This window comes from Lissotriton helveticus, chromosome 1_1 (assembly GCF_964261635.1).
Source record: "Lissotriton helveticus chromosome 1_1, aLisHel1.1, whole genome shotgun sequence".
NCBI classification, from domain to species: Eukaryota; Metazoa; Chordata; class Amphibia; order Caudata; family Salamandridae; genus Lissotriton; species Lissotriton helveticus.
This window is the reverse complement of record NC_136057.1, coordinates 464,170,347-464,194,276: the sequence shown is the minus strand read 5'-3', so window position 1 is coordinate 464,194,276 and position 23,930 is coordinate 464,170,347. Positions and strand designations below refer to the sequence as shown.

General features: G+C 48.6%; 1 protein-coding gene across 1 annotated transcript in view; it reads left to right on the top strand.

Moving 5' to 3' along the window:
• The window catches only part of LOC144811522 (patatin-like phospholipase domain-containing protein 2), a 245,088-nt gene that overhangs the window by 132,412 nt on the left and 88,746 nt on the right, over window positions 1-23,930 (top strand). The window contains exon 7 of the mRNA XM_078673863.1: window positions 15,788-15,920. Coding sequence (XP_078529989.1) covers window positions 15,788-15,920 — 133 coding nt within the window. The remainder of the gene's footprint in view (window positions 1-15,787; window positions 15,921-23,930) is intronic.

The window sequence follows — 23,930 nt, the reverse complement described above, 5'->3', positions numbered from 1 at the left end:
AGCATGGACGGGCGCGAGGAAGCATGGGCGGGCGCGAAGCAGCATGGGCGGGTGGGTGCGATGCGAGGCAGCACAGATGATGGGAGGGTGGGTGTTTGGGTGCGAGGCAACACGGATGACTGGTTGTGAGGCAGCACGGACAAAGGCAGGGAGGGTAGTGGGGTCAAGGCAGCACGGACGAAGGCAGTGTGGGTGGATGTGAGGCAGCACTGACGAACACTGGGAGGGTGCGAGGCAGCATGGACTTGCGAGGCAGCATGGACTTGCGAGGCAGCATGGACGGAGGGAGGGAGGGTGGGTGAGAGGCAGCATGGACTTGCGAGGCAGCATGAACGTGCGCAAGGCAGCGCGGGTGGGTGCGATGCGAGGCATCACAGACGATGGGAGGGTGGGTGTTTGGGTGCGAGGCAACACGGATGACTGGTTGTGAGGCAGCACGGACAAAGGGAGGGTAGTGGGGTCGAGGCAGCATGGACGACGGGAGGGAGGGTGGGTGCGAGGCAGCATGGACGACGGGAGGGAGGGGAGGGTGCGATTCGAGGCAGCACAGACGATGGGAGGGTGGGTGTTTGAGTGCGAGGCAACACGGATGACTTTGGTGCGAGGCAGCACGGACAAAGGGAGGGAGGGTAGTTGGGGTCGAGGCAGCACGGACGGATGGCACGAGGCAGCATGGACGGGAGTGTGGGTGGGCGCGAGGCAGCATGGAGGGGAGGGTGGGTGGGTGGGCGCGAGGCAGCATGGACGGGTGGGTGGGTGGGCGCGAGGCAGCATGGACGGGAGGGTAGGTGGATGGGTGTGAGGCAGCATGGACGGGAGGGTGGGTGGGCGCGAGGCAGCATGGATGGGAGGGTGGGTGGGTGGGCGCAAGGCAGCATGAACGGGAGGGTGGGCGCGAGGGAGCATGGAAGGGAGGGTGGGTGGACTTGTGAGGCAGCATGGACGGGAGGGTGGGTGGACTTGCGAGGCAGCATGGACGGGAGGGTGGGTGTACTTGCGAGGCAGCATGGACGGGAGGGTGGGTGGACTTGCGAAGCAGCATGGGTGGGTGGGCGCAAAGCAGCATGGACGGGTGGGCGCGAGGCAGCATGGACAGGTGGGTGGGCGCGAGGCAGCATGGACGCGTGGGTGGGTTGCGAGGAAACACGGATGATGGGTGGGTGCGATGCGAGGTAGCACGGACGATGGGAGGGTGGGTGTTTGGGTGCGAGGCGACACGGATGACTGGTTGTGAGGCAGCACTGACGGAGGGAGGGTAGTTTGGGTCGAGGCAGCACGGATGAAGGCAGTGTGGGTGGATGCGAGGCAGCATGGACGACGGGAGGGAGAGCGGGTGGGTGCGAGGCAGCATTGACTTGCAAGGCAACATGGTCGGGCGCGAGGCTGCATGGGTGGGTGGGTGCGATGCGAGGCAGCACAGACGGAGGGAGGGAGGGTGCGAGGCAGCATGGACTTGCGAGGCAGCATGGACAGGCGCGAGGCAGCATGGGCGGGTGGGTGAGATGCGAGGCAACACAGACGATGGAAGGGGGGGTGTTTGGGTGCGAGGCGACACGGATGACTGGTTGTGAGGCAGCACGGACGGAGGGAGGGTAGTTTGGGTCGAGGCAGCACGGACGAAGGCAGTGTGGGTGGATGCGAGGCAGCATGGACGATGGGAGGGAGAGCGGGTGGGTGCGAGGCAGCATTGACTTGCAAGGCAACATGGTCGGGCGCGAGGCTGCATGGGTGGGTGGGTGCGATGCGAGGCAGCACGGAGGGAGGGAGGGTGCGAGGCAGCATGGACTTGCGAGGCAGCATGGACAGGCGCGAGGCAGCATGGGCGGGTGGGTGAGATGCGAGGCAACACAGACGATGGAAGGGGGGGTGTTTGGGTGCGAGGCAACACGGATGACTGGTTGTGAGGCAGCACGGACAAAGGAAGGGTGGGTAGTTGGGGTTGAGGCAGAACAGACGAAGGCAGTGTGGGTGGATGCGAGGCAGCACTGACGAACAGTGGGAGGGTGCGAGGCAGCATGGACGACGGGAGGGAGGGTACGAGGCAACATGGGCTTGCGAGGCATGGACGACGGGAGGGTGGGTGGGTAACTGCGAGTGGTGCGCGCGCGCCACTGCGAGCATATGTCTTCAATTACCGCAGCCTTGACGGGCGCGATAATTGAAGATATATGGCCTCTGGGCGGACCGCCCATGGCCTATTGCGTTTTCTGTTTTAAAAACACACGCACGCGAAGGCCAATGAAAATGGACCTAGGAAATAACACGCACGAGCTGCGTGGAATTTCCAGGTCCATTTTCTAAACCCCGGGGGAAAAGACTCTCACTGCGCGACACTGCATGCGTAGTGTACGCTAGGCCCGAGACCTAAAAATGGTTTGGTAGAGCCCAAGATGACTCTGGGGCTGACCGCTGGCCACTGCCAAAACGTATGATGTTCCGCTAAGATACTGAAATCAGGATTATTATCCATTTTCATGTTGGTACCATAAATCCATTCAATTGGGTAAACATTTCTATAGAAATTTACCATGCAATTAACACATTTATATCACTAATTAAAATCAATAATGACTAAGGATTTAAAAAATGTAAATACTTGAATACAAACATTTACATTGTCCAGAAAATACATCAGGGTCAGTGCAACTAAAATTAAATTAACATTTCTCGATGAAAACGTCAGACCTGAATATTTCAATTGAAGGTTTACCAGTCCTGAACATGGAAACATTTGACTCCGGTCTTGGGCTGCCACAAAATGAATAACCAGCGTGTTTATTATTATTTTTATATTACAACCATTTGTCTCCAAGTGTATACAAAACTGAGCATAACCAAAGCAGGCTCATCTACAGGTATAGGTCTTGTAATTCATGCAAGAGCCATCTCCTAGGTGAAGCTCATAGCTCCTTTCTGTTATTACAGGCCTAAGCCAAGATTTCATTGCTGCTCTGTCGCCTTGTTCCATTACCACATGCTTTGTCAATCGGAGTACTTCCATCGACATAGACAGATGCTTTGAATAAGAAAACTTCAGTTTAACATCTTTATATATTTCTGCCACGTTTACGTTATTAACATGTTATCTGTGCCTTGCTCAAGTAGTACAAATATAGTATCAACTGAACATGGCCTATATTTTGTATTCCCGGGAAACCTAATTCAAGGTGAATAGCCCCAACAGCTGGGATTTTTTGTCTTTTCAGTTCCTCATGTAGGTTCCAGATACAAGATTTAACTTTTTATGATTTGGCTAAGAAATTATGGTTTTGTTTTTTACCTGTTTAAAGCGTTAGAAGTAGTTTTTTAGGGCATGTACCCTTTTAAGAGCTAATTAAAACTGAACAAACTTGATGTTTGCCTTAACTAATTGATGCTGGACATGAGACAAATTATTTGTTATAATACTAAATATTGATAGTTTGTAATCCCTTTCAGGTCTTTGTTTATTATCCATTGTCAATGAGAATGTAGACCTTTTGCCCCAAAGGTCATTACTTTGGTTTTAAACTCGTTTATCGGTAAATCATGATTAGGGGCATTGTTATCTAAAGCAGCTATTGGCTGCTGAACTCGATTGGGGGAAAGATCAAATGAAACTAAATACTCTGCATGCATTAAAATAGACAAGTCAACTCGATCTAGTTTGAGGCAAACCGCTCTTTAGAAGGTTGGAAAGATAGCAGGATATAGCAAGAATGGTGTTGCTGCAGCCCTGCTTAAGTCCACTCAATATTAGAACGTTTGCACTACTTGTCCCACTTTGAAATCGTGTGAGCAGTACATTCTAATCTGTTCATTTTTATCATTTGTGTTATTGTTTTTCGGGCACCCAAAATACTTTGCATAGATCATACAATTTTTACTCTCGTTTGCTATAAAGATGTTTTCTCACCTTTATTAATTGGTGTAGTGTGTTATGCCCATAGTATGTCATCTACACTTCATCTCAAATTGGCATCCTCACACAAAGCCAACTGAAGACATTCTTCAAAACCACAATTAAATCTCTCCACGGTCCTATTGCTTTCAGGAAAATATACATACCATCAGATATGTCTACAAAACAACTCTGATATTTCAATTTCTTTCGGGATTGATCACTTTATGCACATGCAATACACTGCCATGTTTAATCTTAAACACTTCTATCAATAGCAAGCCACCATAAATTAATTCTTACCCTCCTTTTAATATCATTCATTCCAAGGTGCCCTTTGTGAGCCAATAACAGGACTTTTTCACATAAATCTCCAGGCCTAAATAACTGCTCTACTTGATACCAAATTCTATCATCCTAAGAAATAGTTTCTGAGAGCATGCTATGATTACACTTCACTTTCTAACGATCTCTTATGAGGCCATCCTGTTTTCATAAGTATTTCAATCAGAGACCGAGCTTTCTTTCACCACATCGGCTTGCTGTTCGACTTTTGTAATGGCACCTGTAGAGGCATTATTTAAAGTTGACACTGAATATATAATAACTCCATTGTCATCCTCCGTGTTATCACTAACAGGTAAACAAGACACTGCCGACACTGCCAACATGTTGGAGGTTACTGGAACATATCTGATTTCGAAATTATATTCTAACAAACATCATTGTAATTTGCTAATCCACGAAGGGGCCTTACCGCCAACTTTTAGTCGTGAATAACTCCACCAGTGGTCTGTGATTGCTTCTCATTATAAAAGGCACCACCTAAAGGTGTTAGAAAATGAGATGTCCCCTGCATGCAATTTAGTGTCACCTTCTCAATAGCTGAATGTTAGACGCTGCCTCTTCGACGTGGTTTCCCCTGACTTTTTGCCTCTACCTCCTGTATTTTTGAATGTGTGCTGAACTTCATTTTTGCTGGTGTAGGTACTCTGGGAACTTTGCCACGGCTGGTCAGTACAAAAGTGCATGTGCTCCCTGTGTAAATTGTAATTACGATTGGTTGACACATTTGATGTACTGCTAAGACCCTAGTAAAGTGCACTGAGTGTGCCAGGTGCTGTAAATCAAATGCTACTAGTGGGCTTGCAGCACTATTTGCAAAACCCACACAAGTAGCCTTTCAAACGTGTCTCAGACCTGCTAGTGCAGCTTCTGTGCATGCAGTTTGAAACTGCCATGTCGTCCTGGCAAGTGCACTCACGTGCCAGGCCCTAACTTTCCCTTTTCCTACATTTAAGGCACCCCAAAGGTAGGCCCAAGGTAGCTCTGGGAAGGATGCAGTGTATCTGAAAGGGAGGACATGAACTGGTGTGTGTTACATGTTCTGATAGTGAAATAACGTCTATTTCGTTTTCAGTGTTCAAAGTAACCCTGGGCACGAACTCCGCTCCGCTGGCGGAGTTCGCAGAATTTCGCATATTTCTTGTTCCACGGAGAACATGAAGTTCTTGCAAAACTCCCGACTCATAGCAGAGCGTTGTTCAGCTGCGGACCCTCCCGCCCCCCACCCCTCTGCAATAAATATATATATTTTTAATTTACTATTAAAGTAAAATAAAAGCGCACTTACCTTATCGCGTTGTCTTGGGTTGCCCTCCTCGCTGTAATACCCTATGTCAGACGTACTTCATGGTAGGACTGCGCATGGGCAGTCCTACGTGACGTACGGGATTACAGCGAGGACTAATGTATCCCGGGATGCCGCGATGAGGTAAGTGCGCTTTTATTTTACTTTAATTGTAAATTTTATTTAAAAAATATTTATTTTGGGGGTGGGAGGCGGGGAGCTCCACAGAGTTTTTGGCCAACTCCGTAGAGCTCCACGTAGAGCAACTCCGCCTTCTCTGCTTGGGGTTAGTTGAAAGGCTGTCTGTCCCATAGGTTAACGTGGGAGCTGCCTTGATAGCAAAATGGAGTTTAGGCTCACTGAACTGGTTTTTAAATTGTATGTTTCAAAATGCCACTTTTAGAAAGTGCCCATTTTCTTGCTTTAGTATTGTGTGCCTCTGCCTGTATAAGTATTCACTGTCTGTTTTTGGAGTGATGAGAGCTGGGGATATGCATTAATTCTTGACAGTCATGGGGTGTGGGGGTGAGTTGTGTCCTGCCTTTCCTGGCTGACTCATAGCCAGACTGCACAGACCTTTCTGCATTTTGAGTGGTGGGAGGAGTTTTCACTAGCACCTGAATAGGCTGTATCTCCTCTGCACAATGCCGTCTCCACCCTCTGTGGTCAAGCTGGACCAGGGAGGACAGACCTGGTTTGTACAAAGCTAAGAGACTGTAAAACAAAGAATACAATGAGAAATTGGGATACAAGTATTATACTTAAAATCCCAGAATTTTAGATCACTTATCTTATCTTATATTAATCGGAACTTATAGAGCGCACGGTCACCCAGAGGTTTCATGGCGCTAGTCAGGCAGGAATCCCACTGAGGGAAGTTACCCGAGCACTTGCTCGTATAGCCAAGTGTTAAGCAATTTTCTAAATGTCAGGAGGTCATTGCTCATCCGGATTGGTAGTGGTAAGGAATTCCAAAATACAGGAGCGAGATGAGAGAATCTGCATCCTCCTTGGCGTTTCAGCTTAAAGGTAGGAACAGACAGAAGCTGAAGATGGGCCGAACGAAGGTTACGGGAGGGTACATGTCTGACTATTCTGCAGCTGATGAATTTTGGGCTTTTACCGTGCAAAGCCTTGAAGATGATACACCCAGTCTTGAAGGCGATGCGTTGGACCAGAGGGAGCCAATAGAGTTTATCCAGTAGTGGTCTGGCAGATGACCATCTCGGTTGTTTATGTATCAGTCTCGCTGCCTGATTTTGGACCAGTTGGAGACGCTTAAGTAGGCCCAAAGGAAGACCCAGGTAAATGGAGTTGGAAAAGTCTAAGCGTGACAGAACCAGAGCAATTACCACCTGTATTAGAGCAGAATGAGTGAGCAGATGGGCGATTTTCCTAATCCTCCGTAACTGAAATAGACAGGAGACCACTGTGCCCACTTGACCTTTAAAAGAAAGGTCGGCGTTGATAGTGACCCCAAGGCTTTTTACCGATGCGGAAAGGCCCAGTTCTGCCGGCCAATAGTTGGGTCCCCAGATGAGAGCGCTCTTCCCGGGCAAGATTAATTCCGTCTTGCCCGGGTTGAGTTTCAGGTGATTCTGGTCCATCCAGCTCTGAATATGGAGCATAGTGGATTGAAAATTGAGGATGGAATCGGTAGAGTTGTTCAGGGTAAAGACCAGCTGGAGGTCATCCGCATAATTAAAGGTGGTGACCGCCATATTTTTTAGAGAGCTGATCCGGGGCCGAAGGTACAGATTAAAGAGAAGAGGCGACATGGAAGAGCCTTGAGGGACTCTGCATGAAGTTGCTAATTTAGGGGCAGTGAACGGGGTGAGGCGGATAGCTTGAGTTCATCCCTGGAGAAAAGAACCAATCCAGTCATGGGCGACGCCCAGGATGCCGGCCTACCTGACACGGTCCAAGAAGATCTTATGGTCGACCGTGTCAAAGGCGGCCGACAGATCTAATAACACCAATGCTTGGGTGGCGCCTCTATCTGCACCGGCTCTCATAGTGTCCAATAGCGTCAGGATTACCGCCTCAGTGGAATGGGCCGGCCTGAAGCCTGCCTGATGCGGCTCTAGGTATTCTGATAGTTCTATGAAGTTAAACATGTGGCCACATGCGCCTCTAGGATTTTAGACAGAAAGGGGAGGAGAGAGATGGGCCGGTAATTAATAAGATTTGTGGGGTCAGCACCTGGTTTTTTAAGTAGGGGAACAATTATGGCATTTTTGAAGGCGGAAGGAACTCAGCCTTGTGACAATGAATGGTTAAGGAGAGGTAACACGCTGTGTGGTAAGTGAGAGAGGACATCCCTCATGATGTAGGGGGGGCAGCAATCATTAGGGGAGCCTGATTTAATGCGAGTCAGTAGATCCAAGAGCGTTGAGGGGCTGATAAGAGGAAAATTTTCTAAGGTAGAGGTATTAATTACCAAATTAGCCTTTAGGTCATTGACTGTTGTAGTGGGAATGCTACCTTTAATAGACACAATCTTCTGTAAGAAGAAATTGTTGAGGGAGTCACAGGTATCTTGAGTAGGAGTTTGTTTTGGGAGGATCCTTTCGGGGTTGTAGAGATCATTGACTATCAAGAAGATTTCCTTCGACTTATTCTGGGAATCTAATATTCTCTGTGAGAAATAAGCGGCTTTGGCTCCCTGGATAGCAATTTTGTACTCTTTACGAGCCAGGGAGTACTGGAGTTTATCTTCCTGAGAGTAGAATGATCTCTATCTCCTTTCCTTTTGGCGGAGCTCAAGTTTCTGTTCCTTTAATTCAACAGAGAACCATCGTTGGGAGTCTGAGTGACGGGTACGGGTAATCTTAGTGGGGCATGGACGTTACTGGCCGACAGTAGCCAGGAAGAGATGTTAGAGTCCATGGCATTGACATCTACATTAAGAGGGGGTACTGTACTAGTCAGTGTGTCTAAGAAGGCTTGAGGGTCTAAAGCCCTCCACTTTCTGATGAATCCGCCACCTAAAGAGATGTTCTTGAGCATTGAAGGCATGGTGATATTAAATTGTATTAAATAATGATCCGACTATATACACGGAGAGATACTGAGGTCTGTCAGGGAGAGATTGGTAGACCAGACTTGTCCAGGGCATGGCCCTTAATATGAGTAGCAGAGTAGATATGTTGAACAAAGTTTAGGTTCAGAAACGTATCAAGAAGATCTATGGCGTGGGGTCCTCCCGAGGGATCGTTAAGCCAGTGATTCAGATCGCCTATGAATAGGATATTCGTAAAATTCATGGCTAGATTAGCTAGCTGTTCGCATAAAGAGGTGGGAAAGTTGGGCATGGGCTGGGGAGGCCTATAAAGTAGGACAAAGATAAGAGCGCCAGAGCTGGAGTCTAATTTAACTAAATTGTTTCCGTAAGTAAAAGTATATCTGGCTTAACTGTAGAGAGTAATAGAAAGATGTCAAGCTGGTGCTTGACGAGAGACCGCGTGTTCAGATGCGCAATGCTAAGAGCAGGAGGGTTCAAAGTGACAGGTACAGACCCCTGTGGATGCTAAGATGTACAAGGTAGGACAGGGGGGGAACTATGTGTATGGAAGATAGCATTAGCTTTGAGGCGGTTGTTAATAGCCGTCTTAAGAGGAGGGTTTATCTTAGAAAGGGACCTGAGTTCATCTGAAGTACATTTAATTAAAGGTCCAGAAAGCCTGGCTCCTGGGCTCGTCGGGGCGCGGACGGGCGCAGACGGGCTTGCCTTTGGCGCGCCCGCTGCGCGCGTCCACTGCGCTCCCGCGGCATTGTCGCTATTTGAACTTAGGCTCCGCCTCAAACTCCTCCCCCTTACGGCCGATTGGCTAAGGCCTCAGGGTGGTGTCAGGAGCAGCGAGAGGGCAGCAAGATTTCCCCACAAGTGCCGGTTCTGATAAGCACACACACAAGCAGGTAACACAAATTCAGTTTCCAATATTTTAAAAATCAGTTTTAAAAACATAAACACGGGCGCCAACCCGTCAGCGTGACGGCAAGCCTAAAATCGCCTGTGCTTCGCGCTGCGGTGAGTTTTCTGTCCTTCCTGGCCTAGGCTCCGCCTCAAACTCCTCCCACCTTATGGCCGATTGGCTAAGGCCTCAGGGTGGTGTCAGGAGCAGCGAGAGGGCAGCAAGATTTACCCACAAGTGCCGGTTCTGATAAGCACACACACAAGCAGGTAACACAAATTCAGTTTCCAATATTTTAAAATTCAGTTTTAAAAAGCATAAACACGGGCGCCAACCCGTCTGCGTGATGGCAAGCCTAAAATCGCCTGTGCTTCGCACTGCGGTGAGTTTTCTGCCCTTCCTGGCCTAGGCTCCGCCTCAAACTCCTCCCACCTTACGGCCGATTGGCTAAGGCCTCAGGGTGGTGTCAGGAGCAGCGAGAGGGCAGCAAGATTTCCCCACAAGTGCCGGTTCTGATAAGCACACACACAAGCAGGTAAACTTCCACTTCTGGAATCAAGAGGAACCTCTACCAAGGAAGAAGAGCTGAACAGTAAGGAGGAGTACTACCCCTTTTCTGTGTGTTGCTTTTCTGGTTTGGCCTGCAGTTGCTGCTTCTGTCAAGGAGGGGACAAAGACTGGACTTTGCTGTGAAGCCTGCTTGAAGAATCTCCAAGGCTTTTGTGTTCTTGCCTCCTATTTTGAAGTCTCAGACACACAAAAACTTCAGCAACAGCTTCCTGGAACTCCACTGCTGGGAGTTCTGACCTGCTGGGTGGTGCCAATTCCAGTTCTGGGCCCCTGGTGGTTGTTCCTGCTACTGGAAGCTGTGAAAGCCTGAAAATCAATGCTTTGCTCTGCAAGCGGCTGTTTATTTCAACACAGCATTGCCGTGTGGGAGTAATTTCCGACACTCACCCTCTTGCCTGAAAAACCGACCGCCGCATGCTGAGTCTTGTACACAATCTCTGAAGTCAGACATCACTGAATCCGATGCAGGCCCTGCTGCGCAACTAAAAGAAACAACACATTGTGTGCCCGTGCCTGAAGAAATCGGTGCAGCTTCTGTGTGACCACCGCCGCATCAACCTCCAGCTTGTCCGGATTTCCATCAAATGTACATCAGTGCTGGGGTTGCAGTAAGAAACCAACGCATCACCTCCCCGCACAGTAAGAAACAGACTCCTCACCTCCCCAGCGTGGTAGTAAGGAACCAACACATCCCCTCCCCTGGAGCAAGGAACCAAGGCATTAACTTTCCTGCCCATAAGGAACCAACACATCACCTTCCCTGCGCCTGTTTTGCTTGCGATTATTGGGCTAAAAGTGACACATCCATAGTTTTCTATGGACAGAACTGTTTTTACCGCCTTAAAGTCATATTTGGGGGGCGTGGCCAAGATGGTGGAGAGCTGAGATGTGTTGTGTCTTCTCTCCCCGCCTACCGGTTTACAGCACTAGCTCTGGCTTTGAATTGCACAGGGGGCGGCTGACCTGGAGACCCTAGCACCCCGGCACACAGGGTGACTCACCGGATGCAACCTCGAGGCTCCCGCATCTGTGCTTCACGCCTCCGGTTCCATGGCAGGCCTGGGCAGCGAGGTGGAGGCGTGCAGCGGACGGTGACGCGGCCGCTGCTGGAGAGCTGAGAACTTGCGTCCGTGACAGTGAGAAGCCGTTGCCTGACAGGGGCTGCCGATTGAAGTCGGGAGTCCCTTCCGACACTGCAGACCGCCGAGCGCTGATGGCGGTGGGTGGATACGGAGCAAAGGGCGCCATCTTGCAAGGAGCTGCGGCCGCCGGGGTGGACCTGTTGCGCACAGAGCGCTCACACACGAGCCTGGATGTGGACGGCGAACAAGGCATGCTATCGGAATGCATCTCTGCCTTCGGCTCGATGGAGCGAACCCGGGGGCTGCTGCGGTGAGTTGCTTTACGCTCCCTCTACCCGCTGCAGCTGTGATTCCCCGGAGCTACCCCGGGAGGGCCCAGGCAGGACTAGGCCAAACCGGGCCTTGCGGAGCACGTGCCTGAAGATCGGGCCTCTGGCGACACGCCCTGTACTGTGCCTGCGGAGAGGGTCCTTGCCAGATCCACTTTCTGGGCCATAACTGAGCCAGCCCCTGCTGCTGGACTTTGGGGGCAGACGGCGGCCGAGTGTTGACGCAGTTGCTTTGTCATCTTCTGTCGTTGGGCCCTCAGAGTTTAGTGTGAAGCTTTTGACGGGGCCCTGCCCCTGCCCCTGCGAATGCTTGGTCTGGTTCCCCCCTCTGTGCAGCATCGCTCTCAAGCCGGAGGGGATCGTGCGCAGGGACAGGCCACTAGACTTGCTTCCCCACCTCCCTCTGGTACCTGCAGCGTGGGGTCCTGCCGTTGCTGAGCCTGGATGGCCGGGATGCCCTGGAGCGCTATTAGGAGCCCAACAGCCTGTTGACTGACGCCCTGCAGTGCCACGCACTAGGAGCAGGGCCGAGCTGGTACGCACGCAAGTGGCCCTGTAATACGAAGCGGCCTATTGAATCGGGAGACACTGTGCTGTAGTGGTTAGTTGTGTGGCCCAATTTGTGATGGCTGGAGCCGGTAAAGTAGGAGGAACGCAGCATGACATCCACCGGGGCAGGAAAGACAAATCCGCCATGAGAGAAAAATCACTCAAGGATCTCTTTTCCCGAGCACAGAGCAGGGGGGTCCACGGATTCCGGAAGGCTGGATGAAGCAGTACAGATGGCCACCTCTACGGAAGTGCCAGTGACGCAGGCCGTTCTGGAGTCCCTGTTCGCTGCCCTGCGGGATGACCTCCAGACTGTGAAGCGTGATCTAACAGCGAAAATCAAAGACCTTTGCAAAGATGTCGACGACATAGGAGAAAGAGTGGCATCCCTGGAGATAGGGGAGATCCTCAGGACACCGAAATAGCCATCATGCAACAGGAGGTACTCAAAATACACGAGCAGCAAGTGCATGTTCAATCCTACCTGGAGGACCTTGAAAACCGCTCCCGCCGCCACAACATTATAATCCGAGGAGTGAGCACAAATGAATAAGCCGGTGACATCTTTAAATATGTGAATGAACTTTTCAACCATATCCTGGGCAACCCACCGGACCCTGATCTAACGCTGGACCGGGCACACCGGGTGGGTCCTCAAGCAGCGACTGCACCTCCGGCAGACATTCTGGTCTGCGACCAGGACTTCCACACCAAGGAAGACATTTTTTGCAAAGCTAGGTCGCTTCAACAGATCACCTCCCGCAACCAATAGACTGTCTTTTAACAGGATCTTGCTGCCATTACGCTCCAAAAACGTAGAACCTTCCGGCCCATCACAGAAGTTCTGCACCAATGCAGTATCGCCTATTCCTGGGAGCACCCGTTCCGCCTCGTATTCCGACATGACGGCAGGTTGTACCAGCTCTGCTCCCTGTCCGAAGCAAGCAAATTGTTGGGAAACACCATCCCGGAGGAGGCAGACGAGGAGGAGCACTCAACCATGAGTCAAACGATGGCCGACTAAAATGTAGGCAGCAGCACCGCCGCCGCCGTATTAAGCGACCAGATCCACTGGTGGTTAAGAAGGAGCAACAGGCCGCCCTTGAAGCCTTGCCAGAAGCTTTGGCCAAGACATCAACTATATGACTGAGCCTGGCTAACATGTTGTATCCTTTCATTGCCGCTCAGGGTTTTGGGGAAGAGGGGGTTGGGGTTACCATTGGTCACTAGACAACCCCATAGACGTCTTCTCTGTTCATCCTTGGATGACGGACTAATGCCTGAACTAAAGACTTTTTTTGGCCACTTCCAGAGCCCTAGTTTTTGTGTTCTGTTTTTGGTGGGTCTCTGTTCTATCCTTTTCTTTCCTTCCTCTCTTTCTCTGTCCCTTTTCCCTGGGGAGCCATGGTCATTGAGGTGCTATCACTTCCACGTACTTGCGCTGGCATTGAGGGCCGCCCGTCTGGGCTTATCCTGGTCACTTGCTTTCCAGATGCGCATGAGCAGTGCTGCTCCCTCCCCCCCCCCTTTTAAGGTACTAGATACCACCATCTTCAGTCAAGATTCTCACTTTTAACGTGGAAGGACTCAATAACCCAATTAAACACAGGGCACTTCTTTCCTATTTAGAGAGTATGGGGCGGACATCTGCCTCCTTCAAGAGACGCACCTGCTCCCCAAGGACTACCACCGACTTAGGTCCTGTGCCTTCCCGATGCAATTCTTTTCCTCCAAGCCTTCCAAAACCTCAGGGGTGGCTATTCTGGTATCAAGGGCTTTCCGGGGGAAGGCGGTGCAGAAAGGGGTTGAGATAAAGGGCAGACTTCTTACATACCAATTTACCATCGGAGGCCATTCTCTGACCGTGGGGGTCTATCTACGCCCCTAATGAGGGTCAGGAATATTTCTTACATAAAACTCTCACTGAAGCTACGGCAACTCGGGAGCGTCACATACTGCTGGGGGAGATCTTAACTTGGTGTTCGACAATGACTTAGATAGATCAGCACAGCGCACAAGCCAGGTTGGCGCACTTTCGCCTTCGGGGCTTACTAGACTACAGGACCTAGGACTTGCAGACTTGTGGAGGCAACACCACCCTCGATCACAAGAATTTGCATATTACTCTAACATGCACAACATATGCCAGATTAGACTACCTTTTGGGCTCGAAGGCTCTCCGCGATGTTACACTCTCAACTGACATGGCTTTGTACACAGTGACTCTCTGGCATGGCTCCTAACAAATCTCACTGCACAGTCTCCCTGTGCCAATGCTGGTTGCTTTGTCTACCAGATCAGATATGAAACATTGTCAAGTTGTGTTTTTTCGTCTCTCCGGTACCCAGGCTCCAGAGTCTGGTGTTCCTGGGTCTCGCCTGTCACAGAAACCAGTGCAGTTTTCGCTGAGCTTTTAGCCAATAGGCTGAAGGGTAAACTGTATAAATGTACACAGTATTCTATAATGCAAACGAGGCCACCAAGGCAAAATAGCGTTCCTAAGGAGAAGCATCTGCAGAAGAGAGAAATTTGGTGCAGTTGAAACACATTTGCAGTTAGGCGTATATTATGATTTGCCACTGGTGCTACTGTGCAGATAAATGCCAGAAGCCTCTACTCCAAAATGGGAGAGATAGACCGGCTCATGTTTCCTTGCTCAGTGCAATTCATGATGCATGTTTTCGCCTCACCACTTAGAAAATTCACCAGCTGCCACTGTTCTGTTTCTTTCCCATCCCCTTGACAAAAGCGGTGTCTTTATTATTCTTTATAGAACTAGCTCTCATTTTGAGGGATGCGAGTGTTTGCAGTCGGTCTTTAGTTAGAGGAGTAACCACCTCACCCGCTCTACAAGTGCCACCTGTGTAGCTCCTGCTGCAGCCAGGTTTGGGTGTTATCAGTAAAATAAAATATTTGCCTCATATCACACAATTTACTTAAGATCGAAAGCTGTGATTAAACCAGGTTTTTTGGTTTCACTTTCTGCCTCCTGATCCATCCACTTTATTAGCTTGCTTTCTGTTTGGAAGTTTTCAAACCTGCTGATTGTAAACCTCAAACAGCTCATGCATGCCCACAACCACTACACCGCAGGAAAAAACATAGGTAGGAAACCTTGCTATTTACATCGCCAGTACCTCTAAATTTCACCAATGCGAGACCTATTGCATTGCAAATGCTTGTTGTTTTTACAGTTGCAAGATGGACACCATTTTGTGAAACATCATGTTGGCCACCTTGGATCGGGACAATGGTGATACATTATGAACTTTAGAATTCAAAGATAGCCACCCAGTGCAATGCTTATGGGTTGCCATCATGGAAAGATATTTTTGCTCCAAAATGGTGAATAACTTGCTTCTAAATGTATCATCTTTGTTGGAACTTTTAAACAATGATACACTATGTACAATACCATGGTAAGAAGGCTGTTTTCTGGTATGTTCCATTTCATTTCTGAATTGCAAGCATATGCCCATCATTTTTAGGAGTCGATGTGTTTTTTTTGGACAGATCTTTTTCTGAGAATTTCAGTATAGCCTTCGCAATCACACAATCGCAAACAATTCTCTTTTTTATATTTAATTGTGCTTCTTGATAACACTGTAAAGATGGTGTAGGGGTAGGTGGGTATGCTGTATGTGCTTTACAGTGCTTGTTCATAAATGAACTCCGAAAGAAGAGTTCATATACAGACATGTAATTGAACAGAAAAGTGACTTGCAAGTTCATGAGCAGAGCAAATCTCTACAGTAGGTTCTTTGCACAAAGCAGTATAAAATAAATTATTGACACGAGTAAATGCGCTAAAGTCTATTTTTTTTATGCTTCAGCTTTACAGGAAGCATGCGAAGAACAGGGTGGACTCTATGGTCAGCTCACTAACCTTTTGCCTATGCGTGTGGCATCGTATATGATTATGCCATACACGCTTCCTGTGGAATCTGCATATTCTGTTGCCTTAAGGTGAGACTTTTCCCAATGAAGTGCCACTTCTGTGTGCAAGTTATATACTGCTTTACCATTTTACTTCCTTTACGCTAACATGAAACACACTTTTAAAAAGATTTTCTACCCTCTTAAAACTCAATTCAGTAGTTAACTAATAATTTCTTTTCATTTGCATGCACTTCCTCTCATGATAAATTCATTTTTCTTCTGTCAATGTGTCAGCCAAAATTTCAGCTGGAGCATGTTGCCTATGAACTCGTGGAACACAATTTTGGAGCCTTGTAGTTTCCCCTTCATACTCATGTGCACAATAACGGCCCATTTATGGATTGTAGGTGTTTTAAAGTAAAAAACAGCTACGGGTACATTAGGTCCGTACCTGTAAATGGCATTCACCTTACAGTGGTTCCTGGTTGATGCCTGCCTTATAGCTTAGGCCCTCATTACAAGTAGTCTCTTAATTCCACTGAGGCTGGTAGGAGCATTTAACTAACCCCATCGGAAATGGGAGATTCCACAGATGTTTTTATTTTCAAACTGATTTCATCTGCTGAACGTAGACTGAATGCCTGGGGGGAAACTAATGAATTCCTCATTTCTTAGGAGACCCTCTGTGAGAAAGTGGCTCTATATATACTGGACCAAAGTAAGGTACAGTGTGTATAGGGACCACAAACCCCAGAGGTATAACCGAGGTTAAAGTCAGGTCTGACCTTACGCTCAAAAGTGGTAGCTTGGTCGAGCAGGAAGGCAGTACCAGAGGACAGTGTAAAGCTTTTGTTGTACACACTCAGTCAGCAAAATATTTCACACACTCAAGGACTGAGCTCCAGGCCAATTGTTTTTATATCCAAAAATATAGTTGTTTTATTTTTAGAACCAACAGGTATCAAAATATACTTTTCTCAATTATGAGTGATCTCAGGTAACTACTTTTCAGAAAGGAAATAACTTTGTGAACACAACAGGTACAGGAGTTGCAGTAGGCAACACACTTCTAAACACAATTTAACATTGAGCACAATGGGTTTTTCTACAAAAATACAGTTGATCACTTTGCAGATTACTTTTGTAATTCCAGGACTGGATCCTAGATTCAGTCATGAGGACTAAGCTGAAAACAGTTTAGTAAAAACATTTTGGTTATTGCAATGATTTTTAAGGAATATAAAGGTATTTTAAAAGTTCACACTTAAAAAACTTTTCAGTGAAAATCTAGCAATGTTATCCAATGGGAGAAAATTCAGGTTACAGGTAAAGTATGTTCTCGTTACTTTTGTGATCCAGTACTGGGCTCCTAGGTCCAGCACTGGGATCTCTACTTAAGACAGGTAAGTAATTACGTTTCAGTAGTTGTAACGATATTTAAGGAATAGTTCAAGTTTTCAAAAGTAGACACTTAGAAGAAATTTCACACAAAAGCAGACAATGGATTCCTATGGAGAAAATTCAGGTTACTAGTAAACCCGGTTAGGATTACTTTTGTGGTTCAGTACTGGGCTAAAAGGTACTGTACTGGCTTCTCTCCTGATCACAGGCGAGTACTTCGGAATTCGGTATTCGGCTGATATTATAGGAATATTTTAGAGTTTCAAAACTTCAAAAGATTTTTCGAGTCAAACCAGTCAATGTTATCCTATGGCAGGTAGTGAGTTATCGGTTTCCAGGTGAGTACTCGACTGGTGAAGTTAAGGTTCTGGGCATAGACTCAGGGGTCCCCCAGGGTCAGGTAGGTACAGTTGGTACACCCTCAGCGGCACAGGGGCAGCTGGGTTCAGAGGTAGTTAGGCCCAATGTTATCCAATGGAGGGGAGGGGGCCTTCGGTTGGTGGCTGCAATCAAGCAGGCCACGCGGCTGTGGGAGCTGAACTCCTGGTCACTTACTCCGGGCAAGTAGGGAAGTAGAGTAGGGTAGTAGTTGCACTTCCAGTGGCACTCGGGCGGCTGGATGCAGGCAGTGGCGTAACGAAACTTGAGGGGGCCCCCCTGCAAAGCACAATGAGGGGGCCCCCCCAGTGGCCTGGCCCACCACCTACCACTTTGCCACACCGACAAAAATAAGCAGCCACTTCAAGCTGTATTTTCAGCACTTATCTGTGTATACTTCGAACAGAAAATATAAATAGAATGCACGCTCTTTCCCTCTCCTCTCTATCCTTTTATCCCTCTCCCCTCTCTCTATCCCTCTCCTATCTCTCACGCACTCGCTCTCTATCCCTCTCCTCTGTCTTTATCCCTCTCCCCCCTCTCGCACGCTCTCTCTATCCCTCTCCTCTCTCACGCACTCGCTCTCTATCCCTCTCCCCTGTCATTATCCCTTTCCCCCTCTCGCACGCTCTCTCTATCCTTCTCCTCTCTATCTTTTATCCCTCTCCCTCTCTTTTTATCCCTCTCCTCTCTATCGTTTTATCCATCTCCCCTCTCTGTCTCTTTTTATACCTCTCTATCTTTTTATCCCTCTCCTCTCTCATGCGCTCACTCTCTAGCCCCCCCTCTGTCATTATCCCTCTCCTCGATATCCTTTTATCCCTCCTGTTTTTTATCCCTCTCCCCCTCTCGCACACTCTCTCTCTATTCCTCTCCTCTCTATCCTTTTATCCCTCTTCTGTCTTTCTGTCTCTTTTTATCCCTTGCCTCTCACGCACTCGCTCTCTATCCCTCTCATCTGTCTTTATCCCTCTCCCCCCTCTCGCACGCTCTCTATCCCTCTCCTCTCTCTCACGCGCTCGCTCTCTATCCCTCTCCTCTGTCATTATCCCTTCCCCCCTCACACACACTCTCTCTATCCCTCTCCTCTCTATCCTTTTATCCCTCTCCTCTCACGCACTTGCTCTCTATCCCTCTCCTCTGTCATTATCCCTTTCCCCCTCTCGCACGCTCTCTCTCTATCCTTTTATCCCTCTCCTCTCTATCCTTTTATCCCTCTCCTCTCTCTCTATCCCTCTCTCCTCTCTCTCTCTCTCTCTCTCTCTCTCTCTCTCTCTCTATCCCTCTCCTCTCTATCTTTTTATCCCTCTCCGGTCTCTTTTTATCACTCACCCCCTCTCGCACGCGCTCTCTCTCTATCCCTCTCCTCTCTATCCTTTTATCCCTCCCCTGTCTCTGTCTTTTTATCCCTCGCCTCTTTCACACACTCACTCTCTAGCCCTCTCCTCTGTCTTTATCCCTCTCGCACGCTCTCTCTATCCCTCCCCTCTCTTTCCTTTCATCCCTCTCCTATTCTTTTATCCTTCTCCTCTCACGCGCTTGCTCTCTGTCCCTCTCCTCTGTCATTATCCCTTCCCCCTCTCGCACGCTCTCTCTCTATCCCTCTTCTCTCTATCCTTTTATCCCTCTCCTCTCTATCTTTTATCCCTCTCCCTCTCTGTCTCTTTTTATCCCTCTCCTCTCTATCTTTTATCCCTCTCCCTCTCTGTCTCTTTTTATCCCTCTCCTCTCTATTGTTTTATCCATCTCCCCTCTTTGTCTCTTTTTATACCTCTCTATCCTTTTTCCCTCTCCTGTCTGTCTCTTTTTATCCCTCTCCTCTCTCATGCGCTCACTCTCTAGCCCTCTCCTCTCTGTCATTATCCCTCTCCCCCTCTCGCACCAGGTTGCACTGTTTTGATCTGAAAACATTAATTGTGAGTCATTTTACTTGATAGAGGCCGGCTTGCAAATACAGATGTAGCGCCATTTTCACACAGTTGTGAAAAATGTCACCTTGCCTTTAAATATATCCGTCATGAAAAATGAAAACATTTTTGGCAAACAGCTACGCACCTGCTCTCACTCAGCCTTAGCTTGCGCAGTGTAAGTTGCTGTTCCAAAAATCCCAGCAACGCTCTGTACACTACCCGCTTGGGCTTACCTTCCTTCCACAGAGGCACCTGCTCCGGTCTTTGTTTACTGGTCACGACTTACTGCGCACTTTTAATTGTTGCGCATGACTGACATTAGTGGTCTTGCTCTTTGCTTCTCTGAGGGTGTTGTCTCGACTTTACTCCATTTTTTTAAAGGCTCGAGTCTGTATACCAAGACAGAAAAGGGGCCCATTAGTACTGCAGAGACCTGTACAGCTGCGATGAGAAGCAGCCTCACTCTGCCTGTACCTCCCGTCAGACACAGGCTCCAGCACGATCCCTCGACCGGCCCTCCGGCTCGGAAATAATTATTTACTGGCATGGGGCAGCGGCAGCCATAGATATTTTAGCCCCACTGCAACAGGCGGCCTGGCTGAAGGTGCGATCTATAGTGCTGCCAGCCAGCCGAGCACCATAATTCCGGTGCACCTGACGCCCGCAAACCAGTGAGCTCTGCAGCCAGCCTCTACCTCTCAGTTGGTTCCCCGCCCAAATCCCTACAAAATGTAACTCTCCACGCCCTGGCAACAGGACGTGCCCTTACTTCCCCACTCCCCACTTCCAACGCCATGGCCAAGTTGTAACATAGGGCTCCTCCTCCCCGTGCCGTGGCTCCCATCCCCAGTTCCGAACTTCATGGCACTTTGTCTCTCCTTATACAGCCTGTGTGTGTCCCTAGGCTTTGCTCAACCATTAGCCCCCCTTTACACTGTGGGCCTTTCTAGCTGCTCCATGGCCGCAGAGGGGCCCCCTGGGGCGTCGGGATCCCCCCGCACCGCGGGGGCTGCGGGGGCCTGTGTTACGCCCCTGGATGCAGGGTGCTTTTGAGCCGTCGGGCGCCCAATGTTATTCAATGGAAAAGGTAAAAAGGGAACAAAGGCTGCAGACTCTTGGACGGAGATTCTTCAGGTGCCACCACCACTTCGATAGGTAATTTGGGATCTTGGAGAAGAGGGGAGTACCCCAAAGGAGGGCACAGTGGGCCATGGGGCACCGGGTGCAGGGGTGTCTTTGGGTGTCGGGAATCTTACCCTCGGCTGGTCGCGGTTGGTGGGGGCCCGGGTTCTGGGGCTGCAGGTGTCTGGGTCGTTGAGGAGGGTCTTTGGGCACTGGACTTCGGGTCCCTGTCGTCGGGGGGACGTCCTCATGGTCTTGGATCACTCGGGCACAGGCCGAGCTTTGCAGGTGCAGAGTGGGCTGGATTTGCGGTTCCTGGCTGGCACCAGGGGTGTTACTGTTGGAGCAGAGCCTCTGCTCATGGGAATCCCAGTCTGTTAGAGGGTCAAGGCAGGCAGGTCCTCCGGGTTGTCCATGGTTGCTGTCTGCAGGAGTCGCCGGGATTTAGCAGGAGCAGGTTCCAGGGTCGACAGGCCGGTAGGGCTGGGGCCAAGTCAGTGGGTGTCGTCCTGTTAGCAGCTGCACGGCGGGTCTTCTTCTTCTTGATCTTCTTTCTTCTTTTCGTATCGGGATCTGAGGAAGAAAGGTTCAGGGAGACCCTAAATACTGAATTTAGGGGCATTACCGGTAGGGCAAGGGCAGGGAACAATAGGTCCCTTTCCTGTGGTGGGTACACCCCCTAGTCCCCTCCTCTCCTGTTGGAGGGGGCAGGAACCTAGCTGTGATTGGGCAGGGCTCCCAATCTTCAAGATGACCGGAGCCTGGGGTCGTGCTTCACCTCCCTCTTCCACCTGAGGGGTGGGGTTGGCACAGTTGCATACCATAACTAAACCGCAGTACGCCAGGGCAGATAGCTGAATTTGGTGCTTACTTTATAAAGTTTCTCTCACTTAGGATTGCTTTATTTCTTTGTTTTGTATCATCCAACACTTTTTTCATTTTGACTGAATTTAACTCCGCAGTTTTTGTGTGAGGGGAACAGCTACTGTACTAGGCTGACATCAGAGGGTATTCCATATTACTCGGGGTCCCCAAGTTAGTTCCTCTGACTAGTTATTTTGAGAAATAGTCCTAATTCTACCACTCTTGCCTTAATTTAAAGTTGAAGTTTGTGATGGATTCCACTTCCCACAGGTTCTTCCTCTTATGATTATCCTTCTATGTCTCAATCATACTGGTCTAGAACGCATTTCCCAGCAATAGCTTTTTAACGCTCTGAAGAGGCGCCATGTGACTGCCACCTCTACTCTGTTTACCAACAATAAAAACATCCGAATATATTAGGTGCCACCTAGCAAGCTGCCTTCAATGTTTTTTTCCATGAAATATTAACACAGATCCAAAGTTCTCTCCATGATTCGCCAGAAACATCCTTTAGCATTTTGAGAGCAACTAGGCCAAATGTCTTCTCAAAAAACTCTGCAGGAAAGTCTTTCCCAGATTCATTAGACATACTGTATGTAATGTTCAGTTCTGTGATTCTTGCGCTTCCATGCACTCCGAAAGCAATAAGCAGTGGGACGCTAAGACCTTCAAGGGAGATTTCATAGCAATCTCCTTCAGGTTAGTCTCCCCTCTGGGAACAATGTCTGAGCAGGTCGTCCCATAAAAAAAATACAAAAAAGTGCCATAGGAAGGAAAAATCATATTTCCTCAACGAACCAGTCCTGCTTTTGGGACCGTTTTGAGTCTGAGCACTATTCCTGACACTGACTGTCCCTCATCAGAGAAAATCCTGCCTTTCAATTTCAAAAAGATAAGACAGCTGTTTCCTGCTTCATTGCCTACATGCACAGGTCGAATCCTTTTGGCTGATGGTGCTGTACTTGTTCAGGATAGCTCCAGTACATTCTGGCTGGCTCCCTAAATGTGAGCACAGTCCTGGAGGCTTTGTTACTCCTGTGGCTCGGATATCCACATTGCACCTCCATGGGCTGTGGCACCTAGGAAAAAGTAGAAACCTAGTAAGACCCTGTCTCCCATTTGGAGCTTCCTTCAGCTCTAGAAGACCTAAAGACATGATTTCATCATGAACCATGGATGAAACTCCTTCATAGAGCTCAAATTCTCCTGGATAGATGAATTGTATGGCTCCTGCTCCACTGCCTTGCAAAGCCAGATAAGGACTATGGCTTCACAGAAGATAACTCTGAGGATAACTAACCAACCCCACCACCCCCTTATAATACTGATCCTAATTTATACCTTGATTCACAAAATGAAACTGGACTGGGACGTCCCTTCCCCCCTGGTGTTTCTTCAGAGGAATCCTCTTCATGTACCACTGCGGTAAGAAAAGCAGCAGATGCCTTAAAATTGACTTTCTGTAGCGGTAAACTCTTAACATTTTCACACAGAGCCTGCAGGCCTCATCAGTGGCAGAGCCTTTGCTTTTATTTAATGAGGGACATTTAGAACATGTCATAGCAGCATGGAAGCATCTTTATTCCGTCTGAGCATTCTACAGGCAAATAGCCTAAACTCGAGTCTTTCACAGCACCTCCAAATATTTGAAAAAAACTACTCTGTGGCCGAAAAGTCATAATCTCTGGCACTCTATCTTCACCACCTATGGTCCTTTCGTTTTGGGATGTGCTCTCTGACTTGCGCTTCGATTTTTGAAGTGGAAGTCCTCTTCCTGCTGAATAAAGGGATCACGGACCTGATACCTCTGGATGACGGAGGCATAAGATGTTGTCCTTTATTTCTAGAAATCCAAAAAGGATGCACGTCTAAGAACTATTCTGGATCTCTGCCTTCTAAACTTGTTTATTCAGCAGGGCAAGATCAAGATATTGACACTAGTGTCCCTAATCCAAGTCATGCTGGGCCTGAATGTGGGAGATGGGTTGTCAACCCTAAATCTCCAAGACACCATTTTATCATTTTATCTTCCAATTCTCCCTGCCCCAATCATCAGTAAATGGACTTGATATTTGGGCTGACAGCTGCAACATGTCTTAAAAAATGCTTGTGATTGTGATGGCTTGACTGCAATGGTAAGGAGACCATGTATTTCTAGACTTGGACGACTAGCTGGTAAAAGTGGAATCCTCTGCACTGGTCGAGAAAAACCTTCAGTGCATATTGACTTTACTCCACAATTTGGGATTTAATTTCAACGTCCAAAAGTCCCACTCCACTCCCACCACAAAAGTTAATCTTCATAGGAGCTGCACTGGACACAACCTTCATGAAGTAAAGACTTCAAGAAATTATGCAGAGGTTTCTGAATCACACTGCTCCTGGTTCTGCATGTCTTACATCTTTGTGGCCTCATCTATCC